Raw genomic sequence first — 22,628 nt, forward strand, 5'->3', positions numbered from 1 at the left:
CTTGATCCCAGGAGTGGCCAGGCCAGGCAGAAGCGGTGCTGGGAGGGTGGCCATGTTTGCAAAGGTGCCCAGTGGATGCTGCCGATAGCCTGGAGGCCAGCCTTCAGGGAGGGGCAGGGCAGAGGCACCGGGAGGAATGAGGAGTGTTGGTGATGGGCCAAGGCTAGGATTCAGTGCTCACCCCTAGGGCTCTTGCTCAGGAAACCAGGCAACAAAGGCCAGGCCATCTGGAGGCCCGGAGGGTGTGGAGAGGTGGGGTTGGTGTGAGTGTCAGTGGGGGCATCCACCTGGCAGCTGGCTCCTGGGTGTGGAGCTCTGCTTTCCTCTTGGAAAAGAATCAGAGACTATCAGTGACATCTGGTAAAGTGAATTTTGTAAAAGGCATATCTCTGAGTCCCACTTCAGCCATATTTTTCCATATTTGGATTCCATTCTAATTAAGCTTGAACTCCCATTCTGAGTGAAATCCATTTCATTTCTGGAAATCCTGTTTTTCAACTTTTATGTTCCTTTAAAGAAAAATAAGTTTGCTGACTCAGAGGTTAGGTCAGTCTTTCAAACAAGTTTCAATTGAGCATGGGGTCCTCGTTGAGCACAGGAGAGAGATGCCGGATGGAAACCTCACAGGCTGTGCCTTTGAGGGACTTGGGTCTGAGTAGGAGAAAAGGGTCAGACAGAAGAGGGAGGAGATGAGGCCTCAGGCAGAGCCCGGTGCAGATGGAGAGCCCAGGAGGGGTGGTGACAAGGCTTCTCTGTGCTGAGCATGAACCCTGTCACCCCAAGGCCCTGCCACCCACTTCCTCAGGCCCTCTTGGCACTTACTTTCAGCTCCTCATTTTGCTCCCAGTATTTCCAGCTCCCGACCTCCTCAGGTAGCATTTCCATGGTAAGGGGATCAGGTAAATTCTGTTTAGTGCATGGCCTATTGGTTCTTCCCACCAGCTTTTGAGCCAAGCAGGCCTAGATCCAAAAAAGTCATTCCTAGAGATAGCAAACAACCCTTCAGAGCAAGGCTTTGATACAAACCAACCAACCTAGAGCCCACACTCCCAAATATCTCCTTTATCAAACTCACACACCAAGCCAAAGTTCTCCCTGCCCTAATTCAGCCGATCCATGTGTCAGACAAGTAGAGACCACCCTTATAGGCTGGAGCTTGCTGAAGTTATTCAAAATATCTGATCCTAAGCTCACGCAGCATACCTGCCCTGCGTCACCCATTCCTTCCTGCAGAAACCCCAATAAAGGGTTTGGGCCACACTGTCCCTTCCCCCCTTCTGCCTTCTGACTGACCCTGGTGCTTCCCTGTGTAGCCTGCCTTCTAGGGACCTGAGTACAAATGTCTTCCTTCATGACAATCATTTCCAAGTCTGCATGTCTTACCATACCTGATTAAAACAGACCCTGGGTACATTTTAGCACATCATGAGACTCCTGAGTGCCTAAGGATGGTGCTGGCCTGTGGAGAGTCTCTGTTCCAGTTTGTTGAAAGCATTATCGCTCTGGGCCACCTACTAGGATACAGAAAGTGTTTCTTGTAAGTAATTAAGGTAGGTTTTCTCCCTAGGAACGTTTATGGTGTGGAATCCCACTCCCAGGCTGGAAATAGCTGGCTCAGAGAAGGGACACTGACCATTCACAGTGTTCAGGCCTCTGGCTGTGAACAGTTGGTTTGTTTGCTCCGTGGGCCCAAGATTCGGTGAAGATTGTGGCGTACACAGAAGCAATCCCAGTCACTCCTGCCTCCAGGCAGACCCTCAGGGCCTCAGCACCCTGGTATCTCCACCCCAGCACTGCCCAGGTGTGGGCTTGGTGGACACTCTGGGCCAGGCTCTCATGGTGGCTGAAATAGCTCTGTCCTAAGGGTCTGCAGACCCGAGTGTCAGCTTTGGCTCCTCGTCTTGCCCCTTGTATCATCCGGGGCATGACCCCGCCCACCCAATTTGAGCAGGCCAGCCCGGGGCCGGGACCCTCCCAGCTTGGGATCCTGCGGTGTGAAGACTCGCTCCCAGTAGGTCGGGACCACCAGTGTGCTCAGCGCACCCGGGCTTCTTCCTGGAAGCGCTTGGTTGGGGATTAGGACCTGGAGGGCGACTGGGAAGTTGGCATTGTTCCCAGTCCTTCCCGATTCTCCATTCACTGGGTTATGCATCCTTTGCACAGATGCTCCCTGAGCGTAACCAGAGGGTGTGGGGCTGGTAGAGCTGAGTTCGGAGCTGCTGGGGCGCAGGGTGGGAGCGCTAAGACCGCGAGGCACGGGAGAGGAGATGGTGTCTCAGGAGGGCCCGGCAAGGCCCGTTTTTCCCTAGGACCACCCCTCGGAGTGGGGGCGGGGAGCTGACTCCGCCCGTTTTCTTCCCCGGCTTGGCACCAGATCTCACTGCGGCTGTCAGGGACCCCAGGATTTGGGTCATCGACGAGTCGGGTGTTAGGTCCCTCCCCCCGGAAAAGTTCTGCGCATTCTCTGCCCCGCCCTTCCCGCCTCCCGGGGGCGCATCACCTCCGCTGTAGGTTCCCTGAGCCGCCCGCCGTGCCCTAACGGTGCCCTAGGCCTGGACCAAGTGCCCCTATCCACCCAGAGAACACCGGCCGTCTCCATTCGGCTTCTCTACCCTCCTCCCCAGCTGGCCGCTCTCCCGTGCCCTCTCTGCCCCGGGTCGGGGATTCTCCGCTGTCCCGTGCCTGGAACGTGCTCAGCGGGAGCCTTCTATAGAAAAGCCCGGGCACAGACAGATGCGGTGCAGGGACCAGCGCCCCCGAGGTGATCCGAGGTAGGCGGGGCCCGGCCGGGGCGACCCCAGGCTTTCCACCTGCTTCGCCGGGATCCACTCCGCCCTTTGGCCCGCGTGTCCTTCACCTCCCGGGGCTGTGACACCCCGGACCCGCCCCTCCCTCCACTCTGGCCCCTCCCCCCGGGCCCCGCCCACGACCACTTTCGCCTGCGCTCCGGCCCCGCCCGTTCTCCAGTGCCCTGGCCGCTAGGCTGGGAACCACCGAGACGGCCGAGCCTCCGAGCCGCCCAGAACAGCCGGAAGTCTGTGAGACGGAGCGGGAGCGTGCGTCGAAGGCCCGTTTCCGGTTTTGTCGCGCGTTTCGAGCCTCGGGCGGTCGGCGGGGAGGGTGAGTGGGCGCGTCGGGCGCGGACTCGGGGCTGGGCGGCTTATGTGCTCCTCGGCCTCGGGCGGAGTGGCGGCTGGCCGACCCCCGCGTCCTCCCGCCTCCGGCACTGCGGGCCCCGCGCTCCCCTGCCTTCCCGCGGGGGAGCGCGGGGAGCGTGAGCGGCTTGGGGAGGCCGTGCGCGCCTGGGGTAGGTGGTGGTCGAGCTGCGGCCGCCTCGGCCAGCGGGGCAGGAGGCATTTGGCCGAGCCCTGCAGGCCCGGTTGCATGGCACCGTACTGGCCGCGGGCTCCACCAGGCCTTCCCACCAGGTCTAGGCCTGCCCCAGGCGGGATCCTCCTTTCTGCATAACCACAGCTTCTCGGGTCCTCTTTTTCCCTCATTTACTGCCGGTGAAAGACCTAAATTTAGAGACAGTGGCAAAAAGGGCTGTGCCTTGGGTAGGGTGGGCTGTCTGCCTTCTCTGAATTCTGGCTGTTGCTCAGGGCCTGCCTTTCTCTACTGGGGACCAGCGTCCCTGCTGCCCGGGTCAGCTTCACTATACCCAGAGCCTGGGGCTTCCGCCCACAAGCCACTTTCTGAGCCAGAAGCTCCCCCAGGAAGTCCACGTCTCGTTCAGACCTAGGGGAATCCCTGGGGAGGGGGCCAAGTTTATATAGGCTTCGGGGGTTCCTGTATCCGCTGCGCTTCTTCCTGTAATCCATTGTTCTGGTCCCATCCCCCAGTCACACCACCACTTCCCCTTGCTGCCTGTGACCAGCTCCACTGACTCATTCCGCCCTGTTCCTTCTTGCTTCAGTCCCTCTGCCCATGCCTTTCCCTGCTGCCTTTAGTGCCCTCCCCACCTCCATCCCCTTGGTCTAGTTAGCTCCTCTGGGACCCATCAAACCAAACCAGAGTTTCCTAGTTTAAATGCATTCAGAGTTTCTTCCCCTGGGCCATGGTCATGGTTGGAATGTTGTGTTTGCATGGTCGTTTAACTCTAAAGACTGCTTCCTGAAGGCAGAGTTCTTGTGCGTTGTGCACGGCTGCGTTCCCATTGCTTAGTCTAGCACCTGGCAGAGGTGGCACCCCCCCTCTTATGTTTGTGGAGTGATTCACACACCTCACACACCCTGAAGGATGAACAGAGCTTCAGGGGGGCAGATGCTCAAATGCTGTGGCCACTTTGGCTCCACCTTATGTCCCTGCCGAAGAACATCTGGGGTTAGACGTAAAGGATCGGAGAACACAGTACCCTCTCAGTAAGCCTGGAATTCAAGGATAGGGGTCCTCCAGCACCCTGACCTCTGACCGTTTCATAACTGCCAACAGGTCCCTCGGCCAGGACACATGGATGCCCACCCACCGAGCCTCATGGTAGGAGTCTAACTGCCTCCATTTCCTCACTTGTCCTGCGAGGGCCCCTACCTTTTCCTCTGGGAACCTACCCTCCACTGGCCCCTTGTGGCCCTTGCCAGGCTCAGGCATGCCCACCCTCAAGGGAATGAGCAAAACCCTGCCCAGATTGGGGCCTGCCGGAGGCCCTCATGGGGGGAGGTTTGTAGATCACCATGATCTGGCTCCCTCCTACTCCTCCATACCGCCCCTCCCCTCAATTTTTAGAGCCAAAGGGGCCTGGTGACTGTCTCGCCCAACCATGTGCCTGAGACACACCATGAGGTGGAGCCAGAATGAGGCTGGCACCCAGGGTTCCCTGGGGTGCTGGTGTATGTCTTTTCAGGAGGCTGTGACGTTTGGTGATGTGGCCGTACACTTCTCGAGGGAGGAGTGGCAGTGTCTGGACCCTGGCCAGAGGGCCCTCTACAAGGAGGTAATGCTGGAGAACCACAGCAGTGTGGCTGGACTAGGTGAGGCTGCATCTTGGGACCCCTCCCCCTGCATCATTGGTTAGCACCCACTTAGCCAGGCCCTTGTCAGAAGCTGGGGATATGGGGCCGTGGGTCTTTGTAGATCAGGAGCTGACCCTGGGAGGTGTTATGGTGAGTTCTGTGCATTGTAAATACCTTTTTCCATGCTTTTATGTTTGTTAGCTTTGTGGGGTCACATTTTAATGAAGTTAAATCTATTAGTTTTTGCCTTATGGGTTGTATTTTTGAAATTTTATTTAAAAGTTCTTTCCTACTCCAAGGTCATAGAGACAGTCTATGTTCTCCTGTGGACTTTAGAGTTTATCTTTCTTGTTTAGATCTGGGCTCCACGTTTGTGTCTGGAGTTAAGTAGGAGCCCATCCTTAGAGCTACCTTTCTTGTCTCATATGTATGATGGTGTGTTTCCGAGCTGGCCTTGTAGTGTGTCTTAATACCTGGTAGGACAACCTCCCCTTTTTGTTCTTTTTTTTTTTTTTTTTTTGGCCAGACTTTTTTTTTTTTAATGTTCTTTTTTGTTCTTTTTAAAACTTCACTTACCTACTCATGGATAATGGGGTAATTCTTTCATGTAAATATAGAGTAAGTTTGAGTTTTTCAGTTCTTGGAACTGGAATTTTTGTTGGGGGTGCTTTGAATTTGTAAAACTCACAAGAGAAGAGCTAACCCCTTTCTCATATTAACTGTTCCCATCCAAGACCGTGGAATGTGTCTCCATTTATTCCGTTTACCTTCTGTGTACTTTGTTAGAGTTCTGGGATTTTCTTCACAGAGTGGTCTGGTACCTTTTCTAAATGCTTTGTTTTTGCTTGTTTTGTGAATGTATCTTTTTCATGTTGCTATGTTTTTAGCTGATTATTGTTGCTGTATGAAATGCTGTTGGTTTTGGGGGGTTGATCTTGTATTTGGCAACTTTGTTAAACTTCCTGCTAGTCTGGTGCTGTATTCTAGGAGGAGGCACCTGCAGCTGAGCCTGGGGTGATTTCCTTGGTCCCCCAGGGTCCCAGCCTTTAGCCATGGCCGGAGCCACAGTGCTGTGTTAAGACAGACTGATGTGGGCAGGCCTGTTTTGTTCCTCATCTTACAGGGAATATTTCTAGGGGCACCTGGCTGGCTTAGTCGGTGGAGTGTGCAACTCTTGATCTCAGGGTTGTGAGTTTGAGCCCCACATTGGGTGTGGAGATTACTTTAAAAATTTTTAAGAAATAAAAATAAATAAATAAAAACCTTTTCTTAAAAAAAAAAAAAAAAAGGGAATACATCTAATTAAAATCAGAAGAAAGTGGCTAAGGAGTTTTGTTTTTAATCATAAGTACATTGGGGGGGGTTGGCGCCTGGCTGGGTCAGTCGGTGGAGCGTGCGACTCTTGATCTTGGGGTTGTGAGTTCAAGCCCCATGTTGGGTGTAGAGATTACTTAAAAAATAAAATCTTTAAAAAAAAACCGAAACAAGTACATTGAATTTCAAATTCTTTTTCTGCATCAATTGAGAATTTGTATGATTCTTTTTAAGTTCATTAGTCTAGTAAATTATATTGATGTTGTATTTTTGGAATAAGCCCTACTTAGATTATATTTTACATATAAACTCTGATATCATTTTGGACTCAGGCAGTATTTCAGATTTTTCATCCCTGTTCATAGTGAATTGGACTTTATTGTTTCTTTTTGTGAATCATTCTTATATATTTTTGGCAAATGGCACTTGGCATATGAGTTTCATAAGATGAACTGGGCAGCTTTTGCTATCTTTTTAATTTCTGGAAGAATTTAGGTAGGTGGAATTACAGTTTTTGGTAGAACTCACCTGTAAAACCATCTGGGCCTTGGGCCCTTGGTTTGTTTTTTTTAGTGAATAATAGTCTGTCAAGTTTGTGAATTTCCTTTTGTGCTAATTTTGTCATTTTTAGTGTTCCTATAAGTTGATGTGTTCGTTTAGATTTTCAGGTGCTTTATGGTCTATTTCTTCACAATACTCTTTATTTTTAGTCTGTATCATGTGTGTAGTTGTTTCCCTTGTTTATTTTTTCACTGTGGTGACCTTGATTGATTTTGCCACAAGACTGTCATATTCGACTTTTCAAAGAACCAGTGTTTGGTTTTGCTGATCTTTTTTTGGAGTGGGGGTGTTGTTGCCTTTGTTCTCTATTCATTGAATTCCACCCACCTTTATTATTTTCTTCCTTTTTTATTTATTTGGGTTTGCTGTGTTGTTTTGCTCCCAACTTCTTGAATTTAATATTTACCTCATTTGTGTTTTACCTTTCTCATTTCTAGTAAATGTATTTAAAAATGTAAAATCTCATACCACGAGTTTGATTGATAGTAAATATAGCTACCACTTAGTAATTATTTAGTTTTCAGGTAGCTGATAGTTTTGAGGTCATGTGATCACCTTCCTATCCAGTTGCATTTTGGTTGGGGGCACAGTGTGGATGGTGCCATGACTCCCTTCCTGGCTCCCCAAGGATGTTTCTCTGTGGACGTTCTGTGTGTACTTGGAGAGAACACGTGTTTCCCACTGAGCGTGGGCTCCTGTATGCATGTGAAGCCTTTATCCTCCAGGGTCTCTCTGCCTGCCCTCCTCTGTCCCCACAGCCAGAAACCTGAGGGAAGCCCTTACCAGAGGGCTTGCCCAGCCCTTCGATGGGCTGGGAGCATGCCACAGCATAGCCCCCCAGTGTGGGGGCTGGTGGCCCTGGAAGGTGGGTGCCACTCCGCAGTCTGCTGAGGCCCCCAGGGCTTTGCACAAGGACATGAAATGGGGGAAGCCAGGTGAGGGTCGGACCTTAGCACCTTCTGAATTAAAATCTATTCATTTGTTGGTTTATTTTTGTCGTTTTTGTCTTGCTTCTTGGCCACTCTACCTCCTGGAACGTTCCAACCCTCTGAACTGGGGGACAGCCCATCTCTGCTGAGGGAAGTGCTGGCTGCTTTCTCCTTGGGCTAGAGCTGGCCTGCTCTTTGCCAACTCTTTGGTGTCAGGTTCCATGAGGATTCTGGCCTTACTGTGGATGGGGATGGGCTGGGAGTCCAGGCATCTCACTGTCCAACCTCAGGAGCTGGACCGATCTGGTCCGAGAGGGCCACTGTGTCTACACCCTCACCCCCTGATGCTCCCTTTGGAGGCTCTGCCTGTGCTGCAGTAGCCCCCTGCCTCTTTCCTCTTGGAAACCAAGGGTGCTGGGCCCTGTGCTGTACCCTCAGCCATACTGACACAGTCCCCTTCTCTGCCATCCCCACAGCAGGGTTCCTGGTCTTCAAGCCTGAGCTGATCTCCCGGCTGGAGCAGGGGCAGGAGCCATGGGTCATTGACCTGAAGGGAGTCGAGGGGAGAGAGGGGGCAAGAACCTTCCTTACAGGTGAGGCTCAGGCCTGAGAAGCTTCTGGGGACGGATGAGGAGGTGTTCAGAGAACGCATGCCCAGCAAGGGCTGAGAGGGTGGGAAGCTGGAGATGGACCCCAGGGACCGACCAAGCAGGCTTGGTGGGATGCCCGTGAACACCATGGGGCCACAAGTGGGCCCGCTGACAGAGCGTAGCCCAGTTACGGGGTTGCATTGGGAGAGACTGGAGTACAGAAAGGCAGGGATGTTTTTGCATGTTACAGCAAAAACAGTTTGTTTTTAAGGCACGTGTTGTTCAATTTCTAATTTTACTAATGTTCTTATTAAGCAAAGGTGCAAAGGTATGGATCCAAGGGAAGCACCAAGTTTGGCTCTTAGCAGCTTCTCAGGCAAATACCACTTCCCTCCCTCCCACCAACAGCTCCCTCCAGAACTTCTTGGGGCCCTCTCAGATCAGGCTGCAGGGCTGTGTTAGTATCCTGGGGCTGCTGTAACAAAGCACCACAAACTGGAGGCTTGAAACCACAGAGATTAATCGTCTCACAATTCTGGAAGCCAGACGTCCAAAATCAAGGCATCAGCAGGTTCCTGTCCTCTGTGAAGCCTATAGGGGATGACCCTTCCTACCTCCTCCAGCTTCTGGTGGCCCCAGGTGTTCTTTGGCTTGTGTCTGTGTCATTCCAGTATCTGACTCCATCGTCACCTGGTTTCCCCATGTCTTCTTGAAAGGGTATCAGTCGTATAGGGTTATAGAGTAAGGCCTCTTCTTACTTCAGTGCAACCTCATCTTAACATGGTCTCAACAATCCTGTTTACAGAATAAGGTCATATTCTGAGGTCCTGGGGTTGGAGTTTGAGCACATCTTTTTGGGGGGCACAGTCAGCCCACAGGGGTGCCTGCCACCTCACAGCGTTGGCTCCCCCTGGGCTTTGTTGGAGAGATGCCGTTGCCCCCAGCCTTGTCTGAGCCTCCCTGGCAGACACGTTGCCCAGTTTGGTCAGGGAAGCGGGGTCACCTGCATCCCGACCACAGAAAGGAATCCTCCTTGCTAACTGCCGCGTCCCGCGGTCACTGCGCAGCAGAGCAGGGCCTGGCGCCCATGCTGTGGTCCCTGGCTGGCCGGAAGCAAGTTGGAGAATCAGATTGTGACAGTTACTGTTTTTGTTTTTAAGATTTTATTTATTTATTTGACAGAGAGAGACACAGCGAGAGAGGGAACACAAGCAGGGGGAGTGGGAGAGGGAGAAGCAGGCTTCCCGCAGAGCAGGGAGCCCGATGCGGGGCTCAATCCCAGGACCCTGGGATCATGACCTGAGCCGGAGGCAGATGCTTAACGACTGAGCCACCCAGGCGTCCCAGGCTCACTGCTTCTTTATGGATTTTCACTCATCCCAGTTCCCCACAGGATGGACCTCTCCTCAGATACCTGCACACAGGAGGACACAGTCGTTGAATGTATGCATAAAGTAAAAAGTCTTAATGAAACCAAATTTTGAAAACTGTCAGAGGCATGACTTCTGGTAGTGTTTTCTTTTTTCTTTTCTCTCTTTTGTTTTTTTTGAAGATTTTATTTACTTGACAGAGAGAGACAGCAAGAGAGGGAACACAAGCAGGGAGAGTGGCAGAGGGAAAAGCAGGCTTCCCAGGGAGCAGGGAGCCCGATGTAGGGCTCGATCCCAGGACCCCGGGATCATGACCTGAGCTGAAGGCAGACGCTTAACGACTGAGCCACCCAGGCGCCCCTGGTAGTGTTTTTCCGTGTGGGTGTATCCTTGCTTGAGGCAGCCCGTCCTGGCAGGGAGCTCAGTTCCCAGGGATGATGTGCAGCCCCCATCCCCACCCCTGGTCTTTGTCCTTCTCTAAGCACAGGGGATAAGGGCATTTTATTTCCTGTTTCTTTCAGATTCTGCAGTTGGGATTGCAGGTGAGCAGGCCTGTGAGGACATGGATGTTCTAAAATCAGAACCCTGTGTGGCGATGGTCAGAAGCCCCCCACAGGGTTTTCCTCAGAGTTCTAGCTTTAGAGACACCTCTGAGTCTGAGGTCTGGTCAGAGAGTAAGCCAAGCTCCCTCCTCCAGAAAAACCGCTTGAACACAGGGACTGTGGCTCCCAGGAAGACCTTCGCCAAGGAGGGTGCCCAGGGATGTGGCGAGCTGGAGAGCAGTGGTGGCCTGGGTTGTCAGCCTGGCAAAAGTCAGGGGGGTGCCGCCGAAGGGACATCCCGAAGATGTGACATGTGTGGCACAAGTTTCAGATCTGCTTCAGACCTTGCTCTGCGTCCAGACATTAATACGCAGAAGAAACCTAACAGATGTCCAGAGTGCAAAAGAAAATTACCTGATTGTTTACAGGGGAAACATGGAAGTAACTGCCATGGAGAGAAGCCGTATGAATGTGAGGAGTGTGGGAAAGTCTTCAGGTTGTGCTCACAGCTTAATCAGCATCAGAGAATCCACACTGGAGAAAAGCCATTCAAATGCATCGAGTGTGGAAAAGCCTTTCGTCTGAGCTCAAAACTTATTCAGCATCAAAGAATTCATACCGGAGAGAAGCCCTACAGGTGTGAGGAGTGTGGAAAGGCCTTTGGTCAGAGCTCCAGCCTCATCCACCACCAGAGGGTCCACACGGGGGAGAGGCCCTATGGCTGTCGGGAGTGTGGGAAGGCCTTCAGCCAGCAGTCCCAGCTGGTCAGACACCAGAGGACCCACACCGGGGAGAGGCCCTACCCATGCCAGGAGTGTGGGAAGGCCTTCAGCCAGAGCTCGACCCTGGCTCAGCACCAGCGCATGCACGCTGGGGACAAACCTCAGCTTCCAAGGAACCCAGATGGCCCCAGCCTTGTTGCACATCAGAGAAGCCACCCTACAGAGAAACCATTTAAGTGTGACGAGTGTGGAAAGGCCTTCAGGTGGGTGTCTCGCCTTAGTCAGCACCAGCTGACCCACACTGGAGAGAAACCTTATAAATGCAACAAGTGTGCAAAAGCCTTTGGTTGTAGTTCACGGCTTATTCGCCACCAGAGAACTCACACTGGAGAAAAACCATTTAAGTGTGAGGAATGTGGGAAAGGCTTTGTCCAGGGCTCACACCTAATTCAGCACCAGAGAATTCACACCGGAGAGAAGCCCTACGAGTGCAGTGACTGTGGAAAAGCCTTCAGCCAGAGCTCAAGCCTCATTTACCATCAGAGAATCCATAAGGGAGAGAAGCCCTACGAGTGCCTCGAATGTGGAAAAGCTTTCAGTATGAGCACACAGCTCACGATACATCAAAGGGTCCACACTGGGGAGAGACCCTACAAGTGTACTGAGTGCGGGAAAGCCTTCAGTCAAAACTCAACCCTTTTCCAGCACCAGATAATCCATGCAGGAGTGAAGCCCTACGGATGTAGCGAGTGTGGGAAAGCCTTCAGTCGGAGCTCCTATCTTATCGAGCATCAGAGGATCCACACTCGGGCCCAGTGGTATCATGAGTACGGGAATACCTTGGAAGCTTCTACCCACGTGAGCCGTAAAAAAGTCAATACTGTAAAGAAACTGCATAAATGTAATGAATGTGAGAAAATATTCAGGTGGCGCTCACATCTCATTATACATCAGAGAATTCACACCGGAGAGAAACCTTACAAATGTAATGAATGCGGCAAAGCTTTTAATCGGAGCTCAAGGCTTACTCAGCATCAGAAAATTCACATGGGATAGACCACTTACCTTTATAAATGTGTATAAATGTGAATAAACCTACAGCCTTAACTTTACGTATTTTATATGGGATCATTTATACTAACAAGAATTTAGAACGTGGGGATAGATTCCAAATTACTCTCTTAAGAAAGAAAATGTCTAAATTCATATAAAGTGGATGTTCCTTTGCTGGAACGTGTGACCTTAGCCCACTCAGCAAAGCCTGTGTCCCTCGAGTCAGGGTGCACATGTGTAGAGTTTCGAGCTCACAGAGGGAAGACCCTCGGTCCTATGGATGAGGAAGATCATGGGAAAAGGCCTGTGAGCTTTGCCAGACAGGTAGCTTAGAAGTTACCCAAAGTGTCTTCCCTGAGCACTGGTCCCTCAGGTTGGCGTCAGCAGTCAGGATGTGGTAACTCGTGCTAGTGGAAGCCCAGAGGAAGGTTCCTAGAACCCCTTTCTCCCGCCCCACCAGAGCAACCCGGGGTTGCAGCCGGAGGGCCCAGTGCCGGCCTGTTCAGAGAGGAGCTCGGATCAGCGCAGGACTCCAGGAATTGCACCTGGGCCCAGGGACCTGCTCTGTGACTCTGGGATGTCACTGTCCTTGAAATCCAGAGTCTCTCTCCTTATCAGCATTATTACAGGGTGATCATAAGAATTGAACTGTAAGAGAGCCTACCCCCTCCCACACTGAGACCCCAAGCTGGCATCTCCAGCCAAACCCAGTGCAGACCTGGCCTCAGCAGGAAGAGCTCACGGGAGCCCAGCAGATGCCACCCAGAGGCCAGGGTGTGTACTGTTCCTGCTGCTTACCAGACTTCTCTGAATTCGTCCTGCCATAAACTGCCAGACCTGGGAGGGTCTGGAAGCTGACAGATGAGCCTGTTGCCTTTTCCCAGAGGCTGGTGGAGATGGAGACAGACCGCTCACCAGCAGCGTGAGGCTAACCACAGTGTGGATAGTGGCCCTGCCCTAGGGTCCTGGACTCACCAAAAGTTGGAGGGGACCAGAAGTCTTATTCAGACTGGCTGCTGCCCACTACCGCTCACTCGAGACCTGTCGATCTTTGGTGTCCTTGCCAGTTACCATGAGCAGAATTGGGGCCAATGAACCCTCCTCCCCATCCCACATACAGAAAGGTAACCCAGAGGGACACGGATCAGTCACTTCGGGATTTATGGCACCACTTGATTTGGGTCACTGCCACACCAGTCTGGCTAAGCCTGTGGGTAGGTCCCTGAGACACAGCCTTCATGGCCGATAACCAGTAGCAGGTTATGGATTTGTATCAGGTGAAGAAAGGGCTGACTGGTCCCTGTGTTTGCAGTGGGAGGTTCCAGAACTTTCTGGAACTGGGAACAGCAGAGTTTGGGATGGTCAGGTCCGTGTGGGTTTCTGTGTTTCTAGCACATGGACCGGGATCTCAGCCCGATCACCAGCCACTGCTGCTTAGCCAGGCACAAAGTTCCGTGTGTTCTCAGGCTGCGGTGCTAGTTCTTGGGTTGAAGATTGTGCCCTGGCCTGTACCTGCCCCTTTGGAGGTGTCCCCTCTCCAGGTGCCAGGACACTATGAAATCACTGTGCTCGTTTCAGTAGTTGTAACCGCCCCTCCAGCTGTCCCTACTCCACCCAGAACTTAGGTCCAAAAGGGTCAGTGCAAGAGGACCAGGGACTGCAGTTTGGTCACTGACTGCCATCCCCAGAAGGGAACCTCTCTCGGCCACTTGCTGGGAGGTTACACGAAGTCTTCCAGGTTCCAACCTGGGCATGTTGCTGTCCTCTAACAGCAACTCCAGGCCAGCCAGAAAGGGCCAGAGGATTCCACCGAAATCATCTCCAGCCCCTGGATTCTCTCTTTGGATTGACATGGTCCTAGATCAGGGGCTGGAACACGGAGGCCATTAGACGGGGTGGCTCTCATGCCTTGGTAGCTACATAAGCTGACCAAAATCTAGGCCGGAGTCGATTCCTCTTAAGTGCACTCATCTGAGAAAATGAAATTTAAGAACAACCAATCACAAACAGCCATAAGCAGTCTTCTCTGTGAAAACCTCTCCCCTGTCTCTTCCCAGCACAGAACTCTGATTTTTCAGGTGGGCACTGCCTGGTTCCAGTCCACGTTTGCTCAAATAAACTCTTTAAAACTGACGTACCTCAGTTTACCTCTTAAAAGGCTTAAAAGCTAAGAAGGGAAAAAAAGACTATTTTGTGACATTTGAAAATTATATTGAAATCATATTTCAGTGTGAATGAATAAAGTTTATTGGAACAGAGCTGGCCACTTGTACGACGCGAGCCAAGTTCACACTTGCTGGCCTTGTTAACCTGGGTAGAAACTCCATGCCCTCAATTCTTAGTGTGGTTTGTTCACTTAAATGTCCCAATACAACCAAAAATTCAATAGAGATAAACCTAAAGTCTTACATTCCAGTCCAGAGCCTCAACTGCAGAAGTACAGGGTGAGGGGTCCTCTCTTAGCTGCAGCCACGTGGAAGAGGAGCGTCCTACTGGCCTGCTCGGCAAGACTCTGTGAAATCAAACTGCCTCAGCACTTGAGATGCGGGGGCTTGAGATCCCGGGAAGAGTGTCTGCACGCGTCACGTGTTCTGGTGGCTCTTTGCAGAGAGGCAGTGGAGGAGGGCCACCTGTTAGGGTAGTGCAGGCTTTGGGATATTGCGTTCTACTTTCAAGCTGTATCTCCCAATTTGGGCTTCAGTGAATATAACAAGCATTTTTAAGACTATCCAGAACTCTGTTTCAGAGTAGATATTACCTTGGATTTCTCTGTTGGAGGCAATAAACCCATAATTTTGACCCGAAACTGCTTTTTACTCAATTACCAGATTAAGCTTTGTTGTATGACATTGGATTGGGACCACGGAGCTTCCTGGAAGCTTCACGAAGGGGTGGGGGGTGCAGAGCCCAGGTGAGTTCACACAGTGTGTGTGGCTTACACTCAGAGCCTAGGAAATGTTTGTCTAACGTCCCGACCTCAAAGCCTGGATGCTCCCCCAGTGCAGGATTCACTTGCTCAACACTCAGGGAAGAGAGGAAACCCACTGGCATCGAGTTTCCACAGAGGAGTGTCTGGAGGGCTCCCGATGGTGGAGTGTGAGACTTGATCTCGGGGTTGTGAGTTCGAGCCCCACATTGAGTGGGGATTATTTTTTTTTATTTTTTTATTTTTATTTTTTGGGGGGGATTTTTTTTTTTTTTAAAGTTTCCATAGAGATCTGAAAAAGATCCAGAAAATGGAAAAGGGTAATCTTGCAAGTGTGAATGTCCATTCTCTGTACAAGGCCTTGTGCGGGCCTGGGGACAAAGGTGGGCCTGGAGCCCGGTCAGTGGTAGGGACTGACCACAGGTGAGGGTGGAGAGCTGCTCTGGGCGCACAAGAGCTGGGCTGAGGGAAGCAGAGCAGAGCCACCATCCATCTGCCACCTGGTTTCGTATGAGGTAACAATGGTCTTTAAATGGCTGAAAGTGATTTTGTGACACATGAAATTAAAATTTCAACACCAGTAAGAAATTTTTACTGGAACGTGACTGTGCCCGTTGATTCACGTAGCGCCCGGCTGCCCTCAAGCAACAGTGCCAGAGCCGACAGCACCCTTGTGACCTGCAAAGCTGGCACGGTCAGTCCTGGCCGGCACCTGCCACGGCGGCTCTGCAGGGCAGCAGGGGAGTGGAGGGAGGGGCAGCGTGGTCAGCGCCACCGTGTCTTCTGCCAAGGATGGAGGACGGTGCTCCGCCCCCACCATTGCTGACTGGAAGCAGCAGCACAGACGCGCCTTCTGGGAGGCAGCTCGCGAGTGGGCAGTGTCCGGACCCGCCAGGAGCAGAGGGTGTGTGTGACCACATGCCGTACCTTCCAGGGGCCCAGGGCCATCCCAGGGGACTGCAGAGTGGACGCACCAGCACAGCTGTGGAGACAAACTGCCAGACCACGCCAGCCAGGGGCACAAGGACGAAGGGGATTAGGCCTCTGTGCCCCCTGGGCAGAGAAAGGAAGTGCTAATCCGGGTGCTTGCCCACTGGGCGACTCCTGGAACTCCGCGCCTCCATCGGCCCACCTGGGAGTGGAAGAGTGCCTTCCCCCTGCAAGCGCTGAGGGGCTCCAAGGGAGCGCTCTGTGCTCCGAGCCTCTCGGGAAGGAGCTGTGCGTGTTCTCACAGATGCCAGCAACGGGGTGGCCTGGGAAGTGCCTCTCCTCTCTGCTTGGCATATAACTTAGGACCGTGGAGGCCCAGCCACGTGGCCCTGTGGTGGTAGCAGAGCTCGGAGCACTCGCCGGGACGTGTAAGCCTGGCTCAGACCCTAGGTCTCTATTCCTGGTTGCACCGGCCAAATTCCAGTAATCTTGCACAGCAGAAGCCCCTAAATCTCAACGGCTCACAACCCTAAAGGTGTGTCCACAGGAGCCAGCAGGGAGAGCCTCTTGAAGCCCCCCAGGTGATACTCACTGCCCCCCCAGCCAGCCTCCACGGTCACTCTCGCGGTCAATAGACGGAGGACACTGCCAACAGCGCAGCCCCGTCCAGGTCGGGAGGGAAGGCTGACCACACCAGCTCCCCCGTCAGCTGTTTGACTTTGGGCAAGCCTCTGACCTCCGTGAAGTGGGGAAGCTTCAACCTGTGAGTTAGGGGGTGGACACACGTGCAGTCCGTGGACCGGTGCGCAGCGCCTGCCGTTACACCGGTAAGAACCCTGTGCTCGCGGCTGCGCTGCCGGGGGCCGGCCTGTAAGGGGTGATGGAGAAACCTGTACTGAGAATGGACTTTGGGTCACAGCTGGTCGATGATGTCAAGGGCTTTAAAATGTTCACATTCTGCCTCCTTTGTTCCCGTTTCTAAACGGTTTCAGTACATAAAATGGTTTTATCACTAACCAGCACTGTGATTTTTAACGGGGGGGAAAAAAACACAGCCACTATGGTCTGTGTCACCCCCCTCCCCTCCAAAATCTGTATGTTGAAACCCTAACGCCCAGCGTAATGGTATGAGGAGCTGGAGCCTTGGGGATGTGATTAGGCCATGGGTTCAGAGCCCCCCGAGAGCTCCCTCACCCCCGGAACCTTGTGAGGACACGGAGAAGTCTGCAACCCGGCCATGCCAGCACCCTGGTTCCGGACCATCAGCCCCCAGAGCTGTGAGAAATGAACGATGTTGAAGCTGCCCAGCCTGTGGTGTTTTGTTTGTTGTGTCTAGAGGGACACGGCACACCCGCCAAGGGGAAGGGCTCGTTCTGCCACCACTAGCAGCAGCGGTCACACCCGGGAGAACGGAGCCACCACACCCACGCACAGTGTAAGTCCGCTGCCGTGGCTGTCTGTGGGCAAAAGGACTTTGAAATTCTTTTTTCTTAAGTTTGTTTTTACTTTTTTTTTTTCCCCAAACGTATCCTGAGTCTGTATTCCCTGAACATGTCCAAGGGTCACGACAGACACACCTGGCACAGAAGGCCTCCATCACTGGGTGGGCGGACATGGTGCTCAGCAAGTACGTGGGCCAAACGGCAGCTTGGATGGCCCAGTCCAGCTCCCACCCTCGGAGCAGCAGGGCCCCGATGACCGCGGACGCCACAGGAGACAGAATCTGCGCCCCTCAGTTGAGCCAGGCCTGGGCCCCACCTGGGGGCTCCACCTGGGAGCTCAGCCGCTGAAGCCCTACCTCTGCGTGCGCAGCCCCACCCCACCTTGTCCTCAGTGCCCCACACCCACATTGCCACGACCCTGACTCCGAGGGAGAAGGATTAACTGAGAGGGTGGGAGTGCTCTGCCCTCGATGGGGCCCCGATGGGGCCCCGGCACAGAGCAGGGGGGCAGGAAGGGGGTTCTGGGAAAGGGCAGGGCTCATGAGCTGTTTTTCAGGGGAAGTTCCTGCAGGCTGCTCAGGCCTATTTATCCTACAAGACTTGTGAGCTGGTTGCTTAGTGGAGAGACCATGGAGGTGGGGACACCGCCAGGGGAACACGGACTGACAGCAAACGTCTCTGCAAAAAGCAGGACCCACGTCCCCTACCTGGGGGCCGGTTATGCTGGAAAGTGCAACACTGGCCACGGGCCTGAACACTCCCACCCTGGAGGCACCCAGCAGAGATCACGCTCTCCTCCACCCTGCACACTCTGACTGCGAAGACTGAATTGTGTCCCCCGCCAAGTTCATGTTAAAGCCCTAACCCCCGGTGTGACTGTTTATGGGGATGGGGCCTTCAGGGAGGTGATTAAGGTTAAATAGGGTGGGGCTCCGACCCAACAACAGGACCGGTGTCCTTAATGAGACGAAGAGAGAGCTCTCTTCTCTCACACATGCACGTGGCCTGAGGAAAGGCTGTCTGCAGGCCTCTGACTGGGACCTGACTCTGCTGGGACTCTGATCTCGCACTGCCAGCCTCCAGAACCGTGAGGAAATAGAATTCTGTTGTTAAAGCCACTCAATCTAGGGTATTTTGTTATGGCAGCCCGAGCTGCCTGAGACACCCACTCAGAGGATCCCAGGAGAGGCCCCTGTCCCCCTCTCCCCGACTCCACCTCAACCCTGGCAACAGCCTCTCCACCACAGGGCTCCCAACCCCTGCCCTTGTGCTCTACTGTGCTCGCAACACAGCATCCAGGGAGGTCCTTTTGGAGCAACTGTCAGGTCACACCGCTCTGCTCAGAGTAGAGCCGAAGTTCTTACAGAGCCCCCGGGGCGTGCCCTCCACACCCTCTACTCACCCCTCACCCAGCCACAGCTGCTCGAGCTGTGCACCAGGAGCTGCTGCCCCCACCCCTCAGACTGCTCTGCTCCCTTACCTCCTTCAAGTCTTTGCTCATATACCGTGTCCCCACCCCATGACCCAATTTAGGATGACAGCCCAGCTCTTCCATAATCCTGCCTCCCGTCCTGGGACCCTGCTCTATTTCTTTTCTTTCTTTCTTTTTTTACTTTAAGATTTTATTTATTTATTTGAGATAAAGAGAAACAGGAGTGGGGGCTAAGGGCGCTGAGCAGGGAGCTGGACACAGGGCTCATCCCAGGACCTGGAGATCATAACCTAAGCCCAAGGTAGACATTTAACCGACTGAGCCACCCAGGTGCCCCCTCTTTCTTTTTCCTTTTGTAAATATTTATTTTAGAGAGAAAGAGAGCGTGAGTGGGAGGAGGGGCATAGGGAGAGAATCTCAAGCAGACTCCTTGCTGAGCAGGGAGTCTTGATCCCAGGACCCTGAGATCATGACATGAGCCGAAATCAAGAGTCAGATGCTTAAGAGACCAAGCCACCCAGGGGCCAACCCCTGCTCTGTTTCTGCACCACTTACCCTCCTCTGAAAAGCTTTGCCAGTCATTTTGTATTATGCATTTTGTAATGTCTCCCCCTCACCACTAGAATGTTGGCTCCATGAGGTCAAAGATATAACACAGGAAAATGAGATGTCCACACTAAAACAAAGGGTTCACAAAAGCAAATAAGCAAATGCTACATGAGGCCAGGCCCAGTGACCACACAGAGTCCACAAAAAGGCCTTGACCTGGACACCCGATGGCAACCAAACCAGAACCACACATGGCCCCCCCACAGCAGCAGGTGCCCTCACCCAGTAATAAAACCAATAGCCAGGGGAGGGTGTGCAGTCTGATGCCCACCCAGGAGGACGCTTTTTTTATAGCTGCTTTATTTCCAATAAAAAGGGAAGATCCAGCTTTCTCAACTAAACAGACAATGACATGATTACATTCAAACATCTCAGGAATGCCTCCTGGAAGGGCAGGCTTTGTTTGCAGACAAAGAGACAAGACAAAGAGTTGTCGGAGCCAACTCTCCCCAGGTGACTGCAATGGGATTGCAAGCACGGTCAGTCCTGCAGTTTGAGCTCACACCTCTTCTCCAGGTCGGCCATCTCCTTGAGGACCAGGGCCACACTGTACCGCAGCTCCTGGAACTTGGCTGTGGGGATCTCAAAGCGGAATGCCGACCCATCTGAAAGCTTCAGCTGCATCAGGACACTTGGCTGCAGGGAGCGGGCCAGGGCACTGGTGGAGATTGCCACGTCCACCCTCCACCACAAGCCGGCAACATGGGGCAGCCAGGCCCCCTGCTGCCCGGCCACAGAGTTGAGGAGAAGCCGTTGGCTCCCAAACACCACACTGGCCAAGTCTGTGACCAGGTCTTGGGGGATGCAGAGCTCCTGGAGCTGGTCCTTGAAGGCGTCAGGCTTCAGGCTGGCTGGGGGCAGCCGGATGGCCTGCTGGAGCAGTGTGTTTGTGCCAGCGAGGAGGACACCCAGCCGTTCCTCCGACAGGTCTGCTCCAGCCCTGAGGCGCTGCACAGCCTCCCGGCAGTCCTCTCCCTGTAGACTGCTGACCACCAGCTTCAGCAACTTTCTGAATGTGCCCCTGTCCAGGTCTCCCAGGAGCCGGGGCATTGCTGCCACTTCTGGGGGGAGCTGGGCCCCCAGGAAACTCACCCGGCCACTGTGGCTATCACCAGGGTAATGCAGGTATGGAGCTGCAGTCCCCAAGCCAGACATTGCTGCTTCCTCCTTTTTGATCAAGCAGCCCAGAAGAAAGGTCTCAGCTGCAACTGCCAGGGGCGGGGAGAAGAGAAGTCCAGTAACTCCCATGTGCTCTGGGCCAGAAAATGAGGACTTCAAGATGCTGACAGCATGAACCACCTACGACAGCCAATGTAATGGGAGGTGCCCTGAGAGCAGGTGGCAGATGGGCCCACTTTAATCCCGGCAAGAGACGAGCTGGCAGGGAAGGGAGACAGGGTGGGCAGGAGAAGAGAACCAGAAAACAGGAGGGGACACATAAGTTCTCCAAATACATAATGGAGAAAAGAGTGAAGGAGAAGAGAAGTCCGCAGAACACAGGGATGTAACAGCCACTGCTGCTGCCAGCCACCACACTAAGCTCAGTCAGCCGTGAATCGCACGACGGCTCGGCGGGAGCCGATAAGGAAACCGAGGCTCCAACACGACTGCCCACGGACTAGAGCCCAGGCCTGTCCATGGAAAGTCCCCACGGCTTCCACAGCACAGGAGAAACCAGACACAGGCAGGCGGGAGGGGCACGTGACAAGAGGTACCGTGGCACCTGGAGAAAAGCTCGGGGTCAGTACCTGACGGTATAACGTCACGGCACATCTCAGGTGACCAAGCCACACGCACAGGACAGAGCTCGGCGGAGCACAGAAGGGTCCTCACCACACAGCGAAATGGGGCGCGGCGAAGCGCGGGGCAGCCCGGGGGCACAGGGGGTCCTCTACTGGCTTCATCGTATCGCATTGTCCCGGGAAGGCAGGGCCCCCCTCGCCCTGCCCGTCAACGACCACCCACTGCCCAAGCGCGGGTGTTCCCCAACTGCCTGGCGCCTGGCCCCCATCAGGAACTGCCTTCCACTGCCCCGGCCGCCCGCTGCTCAGACCCTGCTCCCGGGAGGACAGCGTGCTGCCCCCCGCTGACGCTCTCCTGGCCACCGGCCCCGAGGAAGCAGCTGACAGAGACCGGCCCGGTTGGAGTCGTGCCCCGTGCTCGCCGGGGAGGCCCTGGCCACCTGCCGCACGGCCGAGCGGCCGCCCAGGAGCCGCGGTCCCCGCCGCCGGGGCCCGCCCCACGCAGCCCCGGATCCGCCTCCAGAGCTTCTCGAACGGAGCGGCCAAGAAGCCATATCGCGGTCCGCTGCCTCCGCCCGGAAAGAGGGACCCCACCCCCGTGCCCCAAAGTCCGAGATGCCCCCGCACCTGCAGAGCGCCGTCTGGGGCTTACGCGGCCCCGCGAAGCTCAGCGGCGCCGCCACACCGGAAGCGGGGCCAGATGCCCGGAAGCGACCCGGAGACGCTTCCTGGCAGCTCTAGGACGCCGGGAGGACCCGGCGCTCTGTGATCCGGTCATCAGAGCAAGGCGTTTGTTCTGAAGGGGCTGAAGGCGGTCATAGCCTGCGGGATGCACCTGCAGCCATCGTTCTGCGAGGATTTCAAAGGCCCTTCACGGACGGGCGGGTCCCGGTCTCCGCTGGGGGGTCTCTGGGGTGGGACCCTCATCCACCAGGCCGGACCAGGAGGGTCCAGGAAGAAGGCCGGTGGCACAGAGCCCGGGGTCCTGGGCAGCCCCCACCTGAGGGAAGTCCAGCCTGCATCCCCCCGCGTGGCTGTGGGTGACGACGGCTGCACGACAGTGTGAATGTGCTTAACGTCTCAATTGTACATTTAAATGGGTGAATTGTATGGTATGTGAATTATACCTCAATAAAGCTGTTATTTTTAAAAGTCGGTGAAAGGGAGGCAAACAACCCAATTAAAATGAGCAGAAGATTTGAATAGATATTTCTCCAAGGAGGATATAAAATGGCTAATGAACGTGGGCAGAAATGTTGGCTGTTGTTGGCCATTAGGGAGAGGCCACAGGGAGGTGCCCTTGCATACTATTAGAAGGGTGATAAGCAAAAGACAAGGCAAGGGCTGAGTGTTTGTGTCCCCCAAAATTCATATGCTGAAACCCCAATCCCAATGTGATGGTATTTGGAAATGGGGCCTTCGGGAGGGATTTAAGTCATGAGGGTAGGGCCCCGTAAACAGGATTAGTGCCCTTTAGGAAGAGGCCACAGGGCAAGCTAGCTCCTTCCACTACGCGA

The 22,628-nt window shown here is 53.9% G+C and overlaps 2 protein-coding genes across 8 annotated transcripts; one reads left to right on the forward strand and one right to left on the reverse strand.

Annotated features, from left to right (window-relative positions):
- Positions 1 to 2,498: 2,498 nt before the first annotated feature.
- Positions 2,499 to 12,089, forward strand: ZNF7 (zinc finger protein 7). Of its 7 annotated transcripts, none has more exons than XM_036105795.2 (6): positions 2,499 to 2,771; positions 2,968 to 3,120; positions 4,432 to 4,476; positions 4,808 to 4,967; positions 8,230 to 8,346; positions 10,235 to 12,089. In XM_036105795.2, the coding sequence occupies exons 3-6, from the start codon at positions 4,450 to 4,452 to the stop codon at positions 12,031 to 12,033; spliced, it is 2,103 nt and encodes a 700-aa protein (XP_035961688.1). In that variant the 5' UTR covers positions 2,499 to 2,771; positions 2,968 to 3,120; positions 4,432 to 4,449; the 3' UTR covers positions 12,034 to 12,089. The 7 variants fall into 7 exon arrangements, with proteins under 7 accessions (XP_035961688.1, XP_035961691.1, XP_035961689.1 ...); XM_036105798.2 differs by having other exon boundaries at positions 4,841 to 4,967; XM_036105796.2 differs by lacking the exon at positions 2,968 to 3,120.
- Positions 12,090 to 19,623: 7,534 nt separating this feature from the next.
- COMMD5 (COMM domain containing 5) lies at positions 19,624 to 21,827 on the reverse strand. Its single transcript, XM_036105919.2, has 2 exons — positions 21,739 to 21,827; positions 19,624 to 20,577 (listed from the first exon to the last, which is right to left on the reverse strand). The coding sequence occupies exon 2, from the start codon at positions 20,522 to 20,524 to the stop codon at positions 19,850 to 19,852; it is 675 nt and encodes a 224-aa protein (XP_035961812.2). The 5' UTR covers positions 20,525 to 20,577; positions 21,739 to 21,827; the 3' UTR covers positions 19,624 to 19,849.
- Between the last annotated feature and the right edge of the window lie 801 nt (positions 21,828 to 22,628).

This window comes from Halichoerus grypus, chromosome 5 (assembly GCF_964656455.1).
Source record: "Halichoerus grypus chromosome 5, mHalGry1.hap1.1, whole genome shotgun sequence".
Taxonomy (NCBI): domain Eukaryota; kingdom Metazoa; phylum Chordata; class Mammalia; order Carnivora; family Phocidae; genus Halichoerus; species Halichoerus grypus.